Genomic DNA, 17,384 nt, shown 5'->3' with positions numbered 1-17,384 from the left:
GCCAGGGAGTAGTATATGGTGGAGTGGAATGTAGGAGACTGATGGTGAAGTACCTCAGGGTTCGGTATTAGGGTCACTACTCTTTAATTTGTATATCAGTGATATAGGGAAAGATTTAAGAAGGGATTCAGTTGTTTGCTAATGATGCAAAACAGTAGGTAGGTTAAATCATCCTGCAGGATGATTTAACCTACCTACTGGCCAAGGTGGATGAAATAGTGAGAACAGATTTCATTTCTTATCCATTATATAACGGGTGTTATAGAATTGTATCCAGATTTAGCTGGACTTCTATAGGCGTCATGGCTGGTTGGGGGGGTTAAATAAATTGGCATTGTGGATAGAGGTTAATGATTGTCAATTTAATGTTGCAAAATGAAAGTTTATGCACTTCGGGCTGAAAAGATTGCATATGGTGTATCATATTGATGTACTGGATTGCAGGAAATTGATGAAGTTAGGGACTTGGAGATAATTATGCCTCTGTAGTGCAATTGGAAGAACAATAATACAGTGCGCCCTTTGATTGGAAAAAGGTTCTAAGTTTGATTCTCGTCATGATGGATGGAATTTTTTATTTTATTTTTTTATTTTTTCAGTTGAAGATGAGTTAAGTGATCTCATATGGAGGCAGCAGGATTTTTCTTCTGAAAACTTGGGTTTTTTTTTTATTCTGGATACAGACAAATCAGCCTTCAGGATACACACAATTTATAGACAAAAAAATACCAATGGTGGTAGTGGTGGGCAGTAGATGGTATTGCTGTAGATGATGGGTGATGGATGGAAGTGATGGAGATGGAGAGTTGTAGAGTAGGTTCCCTACCTTGATGAGTCTTTGGACTCCCTGGAGGTATCACGAAAAATAATAATAATGGCCAACAGAGAACTACAGTTTAAAGCACATGTTGCAAAAGTTGGTAAAATAGCTCAAAGGATTTCTTGGATGTTGAAAAATATGCTAACAAATAATGATAGGGAAGTTATCCCTCTTTATAAGGCTATGATTCAGCTGCATGCACAGATTTAGTCTCTTGGGTTTCTTGGGGATAAGCAGGTGGTAGAGGGATTTCAGAGATGAGTGTCTAAGCTGGTGACAGGACTGCAGAATGTTTCTCATGAGGATAGATTGAAGGTTTTCTGATTACAAAGTTTAGTTAATAGGCTGAAAAGAGGGGACTTGGCAGAAATTTTTATGATATTAAAGGAGTTTTATAAAATTGATGCAAAGAAAATTTTTGAATAAATGACAAGTAATCAAGAGAATTAGATGCTATCTGTGTAATTTTTGTAAAAGTGTGGTTAGCAGGGATGTGCAAACCAGAATTTTTGCATGGAGAGTGGTGAATGAGTGGAATGGATTGTTAGAATTAGTGTGAGTTCCCTGACAGTGAAGAAGTTTAAGGAGAGGTATTGATATGCTTTGTGTGTATAATACTTAGATCCAGACATCTAAGAATTTTGGCAATGAAGAAGAGGATACTGACTTGTAGAAGTAAGGAGATTCTGGTTCCATTGTATAAGACCTCAATTTGGCCACATATGGACTACTTCTGCACAAATTTGGTCACCTGGTTTTCAAAAGGATGAAGATATGCTGGAAAGAGTCCAGGGCAATTGACTAAGGTAATTTCTATCTCTGGAATGTTGAGTATGAAGGTTAAGAAGATGTAATTTACAGGTTCTAAGGGAAACTGTGGTGAGGGATGATATGATAAAGACATGTTGGTATGGGGTTCTTATCAGGTTAATGTTGAAGAAGTTTTTCATGGAATGCTGGGAGAGAGAGAGAAATCAAGAGGTCATCTCTGGAAGCTGTGTAAGAAGGGTGTGAGCAAAGGAGTGAGAAGCACATATTTTGCATGGGGGAGTAGTGAAATCGGAATACATTGCCTGAGATAGTGTCTGCAGAGAATGTGAATATATTTAAGGCATGGTATGATGAGCTGTGTGCATGACAGGAGGACCTCACATGATGTGTCTTTGACTCCATGGAGGTCTGAGGATAATAATAATATTTAGAGACAGCTAATTCAATATCATAAGAGTGTAACTACTGAAGTTAGTAAACTGATGTAGCTAGCCTTTTTCACATTCACAGATGAGAATAAATTTTCACTTCCTCTTTTAAACAAACTTTTATCATTTTCATACTTTATAGACAATATAAATAAAAATGAGTGCAGGACAAGTGTGTTTTGCACTCATTTTACTCATTTGATGATGCATGTCTTCCAGATCATCCTTGGAACTTCCTGGCCTATAGCAGCAACTAACTGCATATTTTGTCTTATTGGCCTTGATCTCACCAGACTTCTTCAAATGAACATCTACTTATCTCCTATTCTTTTTGGCAGCATTTCATCTTCTATCATTAGCAGTATCATTTCCCCCATTCTGTCTTCTCTGAAAATACTAAACCTTTCATATTCTATCCCTGTAACTACTGTTGGATGTGGAAAGTCCAGTGAGGAGGATCAGAGAGCTGGCCAGCTGTTTTGACCCCCCCGTCAATGGTCTTTCCACATCCTATATAAAAAACTCTACCCATTTTAAAACCCCTCGTAGAAAATCTAACCTTAAATAACACTGACATATTAGTAAGCTTTGACATCTCCTCATTGTTTACCAATATTTCCTTAATTGATACGTTACCACTCTTAAAAAACGTTTTTCCTTCTAACATCCTAGATCTCTTTTCCTTTGCCATTAATTCTGGTTATTTTTCTTGGAAGAACAAAATCTACAAGCAGATAGAGGGAACTGCTATGGGTTCCCCCCCTCTTGCCAATTTTTATATGGAAGAATTTGAAAAACAAGCCATAGACTCAGCCCCTCTCAAACCTTCTATCTGGCTAAGATATGTAGATGATGTGTTCTCTATTTGGCCACATGACCTAGACACATTACTCTTTCCTCAGTCACCTCAACAGCTTACATCCAAGAATCCAGTTTATAATGAAAAAGAACAATTGTTTACCCTTCCTAGACACCTTAGTTACACGCCTTCCAAATGGTACACTTTCCTTCACTGTATATAGAAAACCCACACACATGCAGATACATTCACAAACTTTCCCACCACCACCCCACTCAACAATATGGCATTATTAAAACTCTTACCAAGAGAGCCCACAATCTTTGTTCCAGTGGAACCGCCCCTTACAACTGAGCTTGACCACATACACAACACTTTCCTCTGTTGTGGCTACAGTGATCACAGTATTAAAAAAAATAATCAGGTCCTCTCCCTTTCCTTGGTCTTCTCTTCAGAAAGAGTTTAGAAATGCCATCACCATACCCTACATCCATGGCACATCAGAAAAAATAGCCAAGATTTTAAAAAAGTACAACCTACACACAGCATTTAAGCCCCACTGCAAACTTGCTACCCTTATCCGCTCTACAAAAGATCAGCTCCCTCCTCTCTCAGTGCCTGGAGTCTATAAAATATCCTGTTCATGTAAACTGGCATACTTTGGACAGACAGGCAGATCAGCCATTGTCTGCCTGGAGGAACATAAGTCATACATCTGCAAACACAACTGTGGTCAGTCAGGCTTGGCTGTAGAAATGTCACCACAGCAAATTCAAAAAAGAGAGAGAGACTATTCTTAGAATCAGCAGCAGCTCTCAGGAACCAACCAAATCTCAACAAATATGGTTGCATTAAGCTTCCTAAGATTTGGGAAATGCTTATCACCAGAGGTCCCACTTTACATTCCAGGCCACCTACAACCGTCCTTAGAGGGCGCTCCACCTAGATGGGACTTTGGTGTCACCCACATTGTTGGGCTTAGTATTGTGTGTTATTTGTTTTTGATGTTACATTAGTTTTTTGTAATCCCTGAAGATGTCTCATTTACTGAGATGAAATATATAGGAAGTATTGAATTCTGTTTTAATCCTTTCTGAGTGCTGTATACAATCCATTAAGCCTCCAATATGATCTGATCAGGACATTGATTTGTTATTACTAATACCATTGTTCCAACATAAAAATGTGCACAAATTCACATGGAGAGAGACAAGGAAAAGTCTGCTTGACTATACTATTGTCAACAGTGATGTTTTTCTACTGGTTCAGTACACAAGAATATACAGAGAATTTGAAATTGGAAGTTATCACCATTTAGTATTCAGTATGATAAATTTGAATATCATATTGAAAAGATGAGTGTGTAAGAAAGTTTTGAAACAAATTAAAATTGAATATCTATCAGATCTGAACTTTAGACACAAATACACAAACATTATTCAAGAAAAACTTGAAAGTGTTTGAAAACAAGAACCAAACCATGGAGATTCTGTGAAATCCTGAAGAAAACATTGATTAATTCAGCCAGAAAGGCATGTGGTGAGGTAATCTGTAAGGAAAGCAAAATCTGGACTCCATGGTGGACTCAGGAAGTTAGAGAAGTCAAGGAAAAGAAGAAAGAAGTTCCTGGCAAGTAAGTTAGTAGATGACCTAAAACATACAGAAAAAAATGTAAGAAAGCTAAGCTGTGTGTGTAAAAGTAGCTAAAGAAATGTCATGAAAAAACTTTGGTAAGAACATAGAAATTACCGTATTTGCTGGCATATAAGACGCACTTTTTTTTCTTTGAAAATAGGTCTGAAAAACAGGGTGCATTTTATATGCCGATACTAAGTTTTTTATTACTTTCGTTTCTGGAAATTTTCTCTGTTCCGACTCGGAACTCACGTGACTCGGAAGTTCCGAGTTATGCGATTTCCTTCTTGCTTCCTTGCGGTGTGTGAGAGCATCCCAGTTACGTACAGTTCAGTGGATGCGTATGCACTGTCATCGACGATCGCAGCTGTTAAATCACAGATATGCTGTTAAATTTTCTCTAAATTTCTTGGTAAATTATGGGTGAAAAATGTCGGCATTGCTACAATATTACATACAAGTTAACGTTGCGTATGCTAAAGAACATGGAAACAGGGCTGCAGAGAGGCATTTTGGGCCACCCCAAACTGAGAAAATGATAAGAACTTGGTGGAATCAGGAAGAGAATCTAAAAAAAGCAACTCACAGTAAACATAATACAAAGTGGAACTGCAAAATGGCCAGAACTTGAGGCAGAACTGAATACTTGGATTTTAGACCACAGAAAAGCGGGAATTTCAGTGTCTACAAACTTGATTATTCATCAAGTGAAAGCAATAGCTACTAACAGAGGGATCGCCAACTTTACTGGATCAGCATCATGGTGTTCAAGATTCATGAAGAGAAACCAGCTATGTATGTGGACTAAAACAAAAATATCACAAAAGATGCCAGCTGAATATGAAGAAAAAATTATTGAATTTCGTTATGTAAATTCATTATAATATTCAGTGATAAAGTTTTTTTCCTAAAAAATGTATACAAAAAAGGGAATGCATCTTATATGCTGGCAAATATGGTAAATATCAGGAAGGTGGTAAAATATTCTGGAGGCTATTGAAAAATCTCAGAAATGGAAAAGAGTACTGTAAAAGGAATCAAAGATTTATAAAAGTGCCATGAAAACTGAAGGTAAAGATATTTTGATGTTTGGAGTAATTACTTTCAAACATTGCTAAATGAAACAAGCAGTAATAGCATTGTGGTAGAAAACACTCAACAGGAATGCCATTCAGAATATATATCAGTACTCAGATCTATCTGAAATGTGGTAAAGCATCTGAAGTGTTATTCGATCAAAAAAACTAAAATATGGAGGTATAAAAGTTTTACAGTGGCTTACACTGCATAATTCATAAGGCCTGTTCAGAGGTATTTCCCTACTGAGTGTTCCTCGTAAGATTTATGCAACTGTATATGAGAAATAACTGAAAAAAATTGTGGAGGAGAAGCTTGAAGAACAACAAACTCTTTTCAGGCCAAACAAAGCTCCAGTTATAAATGGTGAAAATGGGATATTATATCAAGCGATACTTAGTCTATATTTGAGTTGTAAATTAGCAGTTAGAATTGAAGGAGTTACAGGAAGATGGTTTTTTGTTAAATCACGTCAGCAACAAGGGTGTACATTATTTCCACTATTATTTATCATCTGTATAGGTTACATTATGAAGGAAAGTGGTATTAAATCTGATATCAAAATTGGAAGTTTAATCTCAGCTCTTCTTTATTCATATGGTGTTATACTCTTAAATAAATCCAGGACAAGTCTGCAGGATTCCCTGACTAAATTGAATAATTGCTGTAGTAAATTTTATATGAAAATCTTTGTTACAAAGGCAACAAAAATAGGTAGAAACATTGAAAACATCAATTGCATCCTGAATGTAGAACCTATAGATCTACAAGATCTATAGGTTCTACATTCAAGAACCTACAGAACAAGTAAAGCATTTCAGCAGTTTAGGCACAATTTTTAATGAAGATGGCAAATTAAATTTTGAAATAGACAACAGAATTAGCAAAGCTGGTATGATAGGAAGTCAACTGAATAAATTTACATGGAATAAGAGAGAGATTAGTAAAACACTAAACTAGATGTATACAAGACAGTGTTCAAACAATTTTAATTTATGAATCTGAGAGCTGGGTTAGAAATAAAACTCTTGATCAAAGACTGGAGACCGCAGATATGAGAGTTCTGAGAAAGATTGAACAAATGGCATCAATGATAGTATCACATTAAAAATAAGGATATTAGAAAGAACTTGCCATTCGGGAAAATGAGTTAGTAGAATTAATCTCAGGTGGTATGATCACTTAAACAGAATGGGAGAGGAAAGATTAGCAAAGCAAGTGTTCTTTGCCAGGATGGTGGGAAAGAGACTCAGAGGAAGACCAAGGTGCAGGTGAATCGACACAGTAAAAAGTGCCTTAGAAGACAGAAATATAAGATCTGATAATATTTAAATGCTGACAAATAACAGGCTAATTTGGAGGAAAATTGTTGATAGGAAGTTAATAGTGAGGTAATTTTTTCATGATGATGATAATGAACATTGAAAGGAAATTGTAGTGATAGCATTCAAAATCACAGGAGGTTCTTTTAAGGAAGAAGTGGAGAATTTTTTTGTCATTAGAAAAGATGGTTGGTGTAAAGAAAACCGAAAAGTTTTTGAACATCTAAACAGCATGTAAAGAAATCTCAGGCACATAGAAATGTTTTGGGAAAATTTGGAGACAAGGGTATTGCTAATAATGTTAACAAGTATTTTCTAGATTTTTGTTTAAACATGGGCTAGTCATTATTAACACCACTGCTTGAATATAATTTCAACATAAAAATGTGCATAAATTCACATGTGGAGAATATACAAGAATCAAGGAAAATTCGTATTGATTGTAATATCATTGACAGTGATACCTTCACACTGGTTCAGGTTACAGAAGATTTGAAATTAGAAGTGATCATATTACTTAGTTTCAAGCAAAATAAAATTGAATATAAAAAAAAATAATAATAATTGAATATGAAAAATTTCTTACATATTTTTATAAAGAATTAAATGTGAGTAGCTTTTGCAGGTGAACTGAACTGTAGACTCTGCTATGCAAACATCATGCAAGAAAAAATTAAAGTGTTTGTAAACAAGAACCAAATGTTGAGTCTCACTGGATTACTCTGAAGAAAACATTGATTTATTCAGCTGGAGAGCCATGTGGTGAAGTTATCTGCAAGGATAAAAAAAATCAGAACTCTGTGATGTACAAGTTAAAGAGGCAGTCATAGAAAAGAAGAAAGCAAATTGAAAGTTCCCAGCAAAAATGGAGAAAAAAAGAGCAAATGATAAAGGTGACATGGTAAAAAACAATGAAATGAAAGAATTTTGAATATCTGGAATAATTACTTTGCATGACTGTTAAATCAAACAAGCAGTGATAGAAAATTGGTAAAAAACTATTCAAGTGGAATGCAATCAGGAATACATATCGATATTTAAAAAAATAAAAAAAAAGCTATCAAAAGTCTGAAATGCAAAATAGTAGCTGGAATAGATATCATTCAACCCAAAAATGCTCAAAGATTTTACAGTGACTTCACTGTATAATTTAGAAGGCCAAATTTTTGAGTAGAACTCTCAGAGTTCCCATCTCTAACTAGTGAAACAAGCCAATCTTAACTTATAGATCAGAGAGAGAGAGATGAGTTAGAACACAGAAGTTTCAACACAAATTTCTGTCCTGACCTGGTGGATTGTAAACCTCACAGTGTGTGATCTGAGTGGTTAGAAAACAGATGTCTTGTGATTATTCTACTAAGCATTCCAGATAAGATTTATGCAAACTTATTTGGGAAGAGACTGAGTGGACAAGAGCAAGCTAGGTTCAGACCAAATAGAGTTGCAAGATCAGATTTTCACTTTGCAATAATAATTGAGAAATTGTGGGAATATAAAAAGGATCTGTATTTAACACGTTGGCTGCCGTAATGTTAAAAAATTTTTTGATCCCCAGGCCAACTTCTTTTTGTTTTACAATTTGCTTAAAGTAACATAAAATAATCATATTTTATAATTTTTTATTTATTTCATGCAGCTAAATAGATTTTTTAAGTGCGAATCACGTGTGCACCGCGCGGCCTGAGAAGAATTTTTTTACTGCTGGGCCGAGCGGTGCACACGTGATTCGCACTTCACACAAGGTCAAACTTGGATATATATGACGCTTACGAACAGTTATATGTGTTGAGTGTTTTGTCCGGTGGAATAAATTTGTTATAGTGATAAATATTGTTATAAATTGCCCTAATATGGGAGACTACGAAAAAGAGCAACGTCATTTAGAAGCCTTGATAAATGAAGTTCTATCTGATGACGAACCATATGAATATTCTACGGAAAGTTACTACGGAAGTGATCTTAGTTCTGTGTCTTCAGATTCTGATTCTCTCATTGCTAGGAAGAGAATAAAAGTATCTACAACTGGTAATACCGAAGTTTTCGCTCCTAGTACATCTCAGTTTACTGCTGCTCATTCTGTAGACCAAACAATTGATGATGTTATAAGAAATTCCTCAGATGAAATACTTGGAAATGTGAATTCAACCGACCTACAATGGAATGAAATTACAGGTGATAAACTAAAACATTTTCAGTTTGTGGATAATAATTTTGGAATAAAACAAAATGTTATTGAAGAAATGCATGATAAACAGCCTGTAGACTTCTTTTTTATGTTTGTTGATGAAGGACTGCTGGACCTAATGGTGCAAGAAACTAACAGATACGCTCTTCAAAAACTCAGTAAGAGAAGTTTACCAAAAGCAAGGATAAGAAAGTGGAAAAACACAAATCCCAATGAAATGAAGATATTTTTGGGTCTGCAAATTTGGTTCGGTTTAGTGCAGATGCCAAAATTAGAGTGTTATTGGTCGAATAACATCCTCTATTCTACAGAAATCAAACAAGTTATGTCAAGGAATCGGTTCGATCTTCTTCTCAGTAACTGGCACTTCACAGACAACGAGGGTGGAAATACTTCTGAAAGACTTTATAAAATTACACCTCTCATAAATCATATAAGAAAAAATTTCCAGAAAATAATGACGCCTTCGAGTAATATTTGCGTTGATGAAACTTTAGTTCCTTTCCGAGGTCGTATTGCCTTTCGACAGTACATCAAGAATAAACGACACAAATTTGGCATAAAACTATTCAAATTGTGTATTGAAGATGGATATACATATGATTTCAAGATATACTGCGGCGCAGAAAAGACCAATGCTACTAATAGTGTTCCAACTTCAATTGTTATGGGACTTTGTGAGAATCTTCTTGACCATGGACGCACAATATTTGTAGATAATTATTATACCAGTATTGAATTAGCGCACAAACTTTTGAATAGACAAACACACCTTGTAGGCACTTTGAGAAAAAATCGAAAGGGAATTCCACAGGATGTTACCCAGAAGAAATTGAAAAAGGGTGAAATAATTGGTAAAGAAAGTGACACAGGGGTGGTGGTAATAAAATGGTGCGATAAACGTGAAGTGCTTATGTTATCAACAAAACACACAAACAAAATGAAATCCCTTACAGCAAGAAATGGTAATGAAGTGCAAAAGCCGGAAGCTATTATGGACTATAACAAAAGCAAAAGTTTTATTGATCTATCTGATCAGATAAAAGCCTATGCTTCTTGTCTTCGAAGAAGTGTGAAATGGTATCGAAAACTCGCAGTTGAAATTCTTTTAGGTTCTGCTGTGGTGAACGCTTTTATAGTATATAAGCGAGTTACTGATAAAAACATTAGCATCACAGAATTTAGAGAAAAAATCGCAAAAGAGTTATTAGGAATTACACCAAAGGAAAATAATGTCGCTTCGACTTCAGACAAGGAAAAACATATTTTAGAAGAGGTTGGTACCAGTAATAGGAGAAGATGTACATCTTGCTACAAAAAGTTAACCGAAGAACATAATAGAAAATATGCAACATCTAAGGCGACACAAACACGGTGGAAATGTGTTCAGTGCAAAAAATTTTACTGTGTTCGTTGTTTTACTATTGTGCATAACTGTAGTTTGTAATTGTTAATAATAATTTCACCTAATTATTTTTTTCATATCAATTTGTCTATTATTTGACATTTTTTTGTTTATTAGTTTTTCAATTGTTTAGAAGAAAAATTTATGATTTGTAACATTTCTAATGACATATATTATAAATAAATATTTAGCACCATTGTTATTGTTTTATTCAACATTAGAAATTGGCCTAAATCAGGTAAAAATAAAACCCCTATAATAGGTCGTGTAGTTGAAATTCTACTGTGCTAACCATATAAACCTGTTTACCAGGCCCCACATTTCCATTACCCATAAGCATTTCATTTAGATACGAATCACGGGTGAACTACACGGCCTGAAAGAAAAATCTTTATGCGAATCAAATATGATTCACGCAACGCATTGAACAAATGTAGTGTGAATCGTATTTGATTCATACGGCGGTCAACGTGTTAAGTTTTATAGATCTGGAAATAGCATATGAATGATGTCAAGAGAAAATTTATTCAGAATGCTACAGTTATTTAGGGAAAATGAAATGTTGAACAGAGCAATATAGGCTATTTTTATGTTGTAAGTTAGCAGTTAGAATTGAAAGAAATGCAGGGAGGTAGTTTGATATAAAATCAGTTGTACAAATATGCACTCTATATCCTCTTATTTGTCATCTGCATGGATCACATTAAGAAAGAAAGTGGCATTAGACCTGATATCAGAATTGGATATATCAAGCTTAGCTCTTTATTTCATCCAGATGATGATGATGATGTCTCCAGAATTCTTTAACTAAATTGAATAACAAATGTAATAACAAATTTGGCATGAAAATTAGCAATAAAAAGACCAGAACAATGAAAATAGGAGGAAAATTCTCAATGAAGAACCTGTAAAACAAGTACAGGCAGTCATGGGTTACAGATGAGATACGTTCCTAAGAACGTCTTTAGGTTGGATTTATATGTAACAAGGATCCCTGATGAACAGCACATATAGATAAGGTAATAATAATCAATACTATAATGCCTCATTATGTGGCAATAATAATACAGTGTAGTAATACTACTACTAATAATATCCCTGTACTGTAATAATAAGTTACAGAAACTGTTGTGCTCTTTCTTTTAATTCAAACAAACAAAACAGAAAAACAAACTCATACATGCAGGTTTGTTTACATGCGTGGAAGAAACTAGTTTCCCGAATTATTAATTTAATTATTTAATTCAGTGGTTCCCAAACTTTTTTTCATTCATTCATTGTGCCCAAAGTCAGAATAGACCTACCTAACAGTTGCAGTATGCACTTGATGCGGTTATTTTAGTGAAAATATTGGAATATTTTGCAGTGCACAGTTTGAGAACCACTGATTTAATTATTAATTATCCTTATGGGGAGTCTTGGAGTCCATTCGTAAATATGGAATGCCATAAGTCGGGTCGTCCGTAACCTTTGGACCACCTGTATTTATTTATTTAGGCACAGTTTTAGTGATGGTAGCAAATTAAATGGAAATAGACAGAATAAGCAATGCTGGTACGATCAGGAGCCATTTGAATAAATTTGTATAGAATGTGATAGAATTTTGCCAAAATACTAAACTAACAGTACACAAAACAGTTAGTTTTTGTTACTGTATTTAAAAGAGGTAAGAAAAAATCTAACATCATTTCAAAACCAAATACAGAAACTATAAAAGTTTCATGTGAAAATTGACCAGAGAGCTAGCGGGAATACACCACCACCATACTAAGAGTTGCCCTAGCCGAGCTGTATAGGTGACGACGAGCGCTGTGAGCATCTGTATATTCACCTCCTATTGTTTCATTATAAGGTTTCACTAGCCTGACAGCTGTTTCAAATTCATTGGTTTTCGTCAGAGGCTAGGCAGAAACCTAGAGAGCAAAAACTCTCAGTACTAAGGAAACGAAGCATTGGAGAGGTGTATTTTCCGTAAGTGAACTCTCAGTGCGTAAAGTATTTGCTAAAATAAAGAGCCTAAAGGCTTCAATTCGGTGATGCAAAATTATATAAATTAAGTGGATATTAAACCCAACATCATTTCAAAGCTGAATACAGAAACTATAAAAGTTTCATGCAAAAATTGACCAGAGAGCTAGCGGGAATACAACGCCACCATACTACAAGTTGTCCTAGCCAAACGGTATAGGTGATGACGAGCGCTGTGAGCATCCATATATTCGCCTCCTATTGGTTCATTATAAGGTTTTACTAGCCTGACAGCTGTTTCAAACCTAGAGAGCAAAAACTCTTAGTACTAAGGAACTCAAAGTGTTGGAGAGGTATATTTTCTGTACGTGAACTCTTGGTCGGTGCGTAAAGTATTTACTAAAATAAAGAGCCAAAAGGCTTCACTTCAGGGATGCAAAATTATCTAAATCAAGTGGATATTAAATCCGACATTCATTTAGCCGAATACAGACACTGTAAAAGTTTTGTGCGAGAATATACAGACGCCTATATGGTTTGGCTAGGGCAACTCATAATATGGTGGCAGTGTATTCCTGCTAGCTCTCTGGTCAATTTTCACACAAAACTATAAAAGTTTTGTGAGAAAAGAAAAGTTATAACATTGCTGTTTATTAACCAAGGTTTAATTCATTGTTATACCACCAAGCTGTAAATAGTGTTATTCTGGTTTGATAATGCCTATTCATTTAACCTTAGTTACCTGAGTTATTTCACTAGCCAGAAGTGGCTAATCTGCCTCCTTTGTGGATAATGTTATACTGATTTGTAATTCACTGTTATGGATAGTAATTGATGTTTCTGTATTTAATTATGAAGATGAGGAGAAAATGTGAATGGGTTAAATTATATATATAAATATTTTTGCAGATTTACTATTTACATTTCACCCCCAGATATATTAGAATTATTTAAATGTACAGTATATGCAGGCTATTTTGCATGGAAAGGGAAGATATCAAACATCTAGATGGGACAGCAATGGTATAAATTATAAAGTATAAATTATATATATAAATATTTTTGCAGATTTACTATTTACATTTCACCCCCAGATATATTTGAATTATTTAAATGTACAGTATATGCAGGCTATTTTGCATGGAAAGGGAAGATATACAAACATCTAGATGGGACAGCAATGGGCCCACCTTTTTCCCCCTTTAGCCAATTTCTACTCGTACCTAGAATACTTAGAAAACCTAGCGATGAACACATCCACTCTCAAACCATTGGTTTGGCTGCATTATGTTGATGATGTGTTCACTATTTGGCCACTTGGTTCAGGTACATTGGATACATTTTTAGTGTATTTAAATAGCCAACATCCTAAAATCCATTTCCCAGTGGAACAGGAATAGATATATACTAATCACATGGCTTCCTGATAGTTCATTATCTTTTTCTGTTTATAGAAAAACCCACGCATACAGGGATATTTGCACAAATATTCACATCATCAAGCTCAACAGTATGGTATCCTAAAAACACTAACTCACTGAGCCAGTGCTATTTGTTCTAATGGCAATGCTCTTACTAATGAACTCAGTTACTTGCATCACACTTTCTTAACAATGGCTATAATACCCAGAGAATGTAAAAGAGGATTTTTCTTTTGCTGAACAGTAGATGTTGTAGTGTGACTATTTAGAATTCAGGAATGATACAGTACCTATAACAATAGCAGTTTAATGATGATAGTTAATGCATCATATACAAAAGATTAATGTAGAATGGCTAATACAAGAAGCATTTATTCATACAACTTAAGTAATGGTGACTTTCCATCTAATAGATGGATGGTCTCCATTATGTGCATGATGAAATAGAGCAATGGTTGGTCGATTGGTAGAGCTTCTGCTACTAATGCCTCATGTAGAAAGTTAGGCAAGTTTGAGTGTGGTTAGTAGTTGGAACGGGATCAATCGTTCGATGCTGTTGACACGCTCTCCCTCGATGAGTCTTTGAACTCCCTGGAGGTGTCACTAATAATAATAATAAAATATACTTAGTATCTTTACTTGAACACTAACTTTAGACAATTGCTTACCTATAGTTCTAGTTGGTTAAACAGTTCATACAAAATGCATCATATGCCTTAAACACAGACACTCAAACTACAGTTTACAAAGCAGGAGTAATTTCTTAGCATGAACATAGCTGCACAAGTATGGACACTAAATCAATTAGCATACTGCTGTGTTGAGTGGGATAAACACTTTCTTGTTAGCTTTAAAAAATTTTAAGGGACATCTAAAATCCTAGCTGGTTAACAGTTCATACAAAATGTATTAGTTACCTTAAATACAAACACCTGATGAGCTATAGTTCAGAAAGGAAAGGATAATCCTAGGAGGAGCATAAGTGTTCAAGCATGGATACTTAGTCTATTAGCATACTGCTGTGTTAAGCAGGAAACTGTCAACTTTAAGTCTGGATTTTCCTTAACAGGGCAACTTATTCTTGACCTTCTATTTTAGAAATTAGTATGCATGTCTTAATTCGAGGATATCAAACAGTCTCACTTAACAAATTGTTTTTCTGTTTAACTTCCTTAGAGATCAATAGTTTCTGTAATTATGAATAGTTGTGTTTATTCTTCTATCTGCTTTGCTCAACTTTTGTCATATTTCACTTCCTTCTCTTTAGCATAAGTTTCGGGCAGTAGTCTCCTTTGCATAGATGCTTCCTTGAGCAACATCTCCCAAAAAATAGCATAGGAACCTTGAGAGAGAAATGATTCTCTTTTATGAAAGTACAGATATTTCATACTGAAAATAACAGTACATCATGACTGTGTAGAAATGAGCAAATCATGGAATAGGAATACAAAGTACTTACATTTTTTAATATTAATTTCTAGCACACAGCAACTATTTTTAATTGATAAACCAATTGTTGTATGTTCCTTGTATTCCTGCTCTTTGATTCACTTGTTGTTTCTGCACACTGATGATGTACTGCTATTTCCAGGATGAAATATCTGTATTTTCATTCAAGTTTATTACTGTGGTTATCATGTAATTTTGTTGTTTTATAGCTATGCCACAAGCATGTTTAAAGATTTTATATGAGTTGAAACTTTACTGGCTGAGATTAGCTGAAACTAAGCTAGTGTTCTGGGAAAACATTAGCTTAATTTTCATTTTTGGAAATAGACACTTTAACTTCTTGCAGCTAGTCATTCAACTGCAAGAAGTGCCTAGATGTATCTATGTATTAGGCACTATGACTGTAACTGCTAATTAGTTGGTTGCTATGTAATGAATTCTAGCCAGTCTCTCTCTCTCTCTCTCTCTCTTCTATTATGTCCATTCCTTTGTTATCCTCTGCAGACCTCCTCCTTGAGTACTCCCTTTTGGATTCCATTGAAGGAATGATTGATCTCTTCTTGCAGATCCCTTGTCTGAAATGAACATCTCTCTCTCTCTCACCCCCCCCCCCTTCCCTACTTGCTCTCTCATCCTTTTTTTGTGGGATTGTGGCTTTTTTTTTTTTCCTATCTCATTCTAATAGATCAGGTGACCTATTTTGAATATGATGCCAAATTTTCTATCCTAGGTTGTGCTGTTGTGCTTCTGACAACCATCACCAGATGTGATTTGTCAATTTTTATTCAATGATGTTAAAATTAATTCATTAGAATTTAGTCATATGGAAGTAACTTCAGAAATGGAACTGAATTCCAATAATGGTTTCAACTTTCTCCCCCCCCCCCTCAAGTTCTTTGGTACCTTAAATTATTATCATCCTCCAGCGAGTCAGGGACTCGTCGAGGGAGGTCACATATCACTTGCACTAGCTGTCATCATGTCTTTCTTGAATTCACTCACACTACATGTACTCACCATCTCCAAAGGCAAGTCATTATGCACTTCTCTGAGAGAAGAGTCGCATCCATTTCATGAATTCATTCTCAACTTCCATGAATTTCCTCTTATCCTCTCCCCCCCCCCATAAAATTAAAAATTCCATCTACTGAAATTGTAAATCATCTTTTCACCTATTTGCCAGTGTATATTATATACATTATCAATCTGTCCTTAAAATATATGTTCCACTATCTGGAATATCATCTTTAAAACTTCCTTTCACCTACCTATGTATCTTCCTTACTATCTTGGAAAGCAGATTTGCACACAGTAATCCAAGTTAGTCACATCAAGGCTTTAAAGATAATTATGGGGGCATAATTACTTCCTTAACATTCACATGTAAGGACAAGTTGTATTTGTAATATTTGCTATATATTTGTTATTATTATTATTATTATTATTATTTATTATTATTATTACGGGTATCTCCATGGAGTCAGTAGACTCATCGCGGGAGACCCAAACTAGCAAAACAATATCTGTCATATCTCTTCTTGAATTCATTTACAGATGAAGAGCTCACAACAAAGTCAGGCAATGAATTCCACTCATTCACCACCCTCCAGGCAAAAAACCTTGTTCTGACACCTTTGTTAACCACACTCTTCTTTAATTTCCAGAGATGACCTCTTGTTCTTCCATCACTATCACACAGCTGAAACATTTCCCCTGCATCAATCCTATAAAAACCTTTTAGTAATTTGAATGTTTCTATCATATCCCCTCTTCTTCGCCTATCAGCCAATCTCTGCAATCCACAAGCTCTCAATCTATCAATGTAGGGAGCATTTTTTATATCACTCACCAACTTGGTCACTCTTCTCTGAACCCTCTCCACAGCCTCCTCATCTCCAAGGAATCCAGGTGACCAGACCTGAGCACAGTAATCCAAATGTGGAAGTATCAATGCTTTATAAAGGGGAATAATAACCTCTTTATCTCTGGATGTCAGTGTGTTCCTCAACAACCAAGTAATCCTATGTGCAATCTTGGACACCTTAGCAATGTGTCCTCTGAACTTCATCTCCTTATCTACCAATACCCCTAAGTCCCTAGCCTC

At 35.2% G+C, this 17,384-nt stretch overlaps 1 protein-coding gene across 1 annotated transcript in view; it reads left to right on the top strand.

The window, feature by feature from the left end:
* The window catches only part of Abca3 (ATP binding cassette subfamily A member 3), a 524,972-nt gene that overhangs the window by 316,658 nt on the left and 190,930 nt on the right, over positions 1 to 17,384 (top strand). The window contains exon 15 of the mRNA XM_090407639.1: positions 9,994 to 10,313. Coding sequence (XP_090263765.1) covers positions 9,994 to 10,313 — 320 coding nt within the window. The remainder of the gene's footprint in view (positions 1 to 9,993; positions 10,314 to 17,384) is intronic.

Source organism: Typopeltis vanoorti, chromosome 17, assembly GCF_054136105.1.
Source record: "Typopeltis vanoorti isolate ZY-2024b chromosome 17, IOZ_Tvanoo_1.0, whole genome shotgun sequence".
Lineage (NCBI taxonomy): Eukaryota > Metazoa > Arthropoda > Arachnida > Uropygi > Thelyphonidae > Typopeltis > Typopeltis vanoorti.
This window is presented reverse-complemented; position numbering and strand designations above follow the sequence as displayed.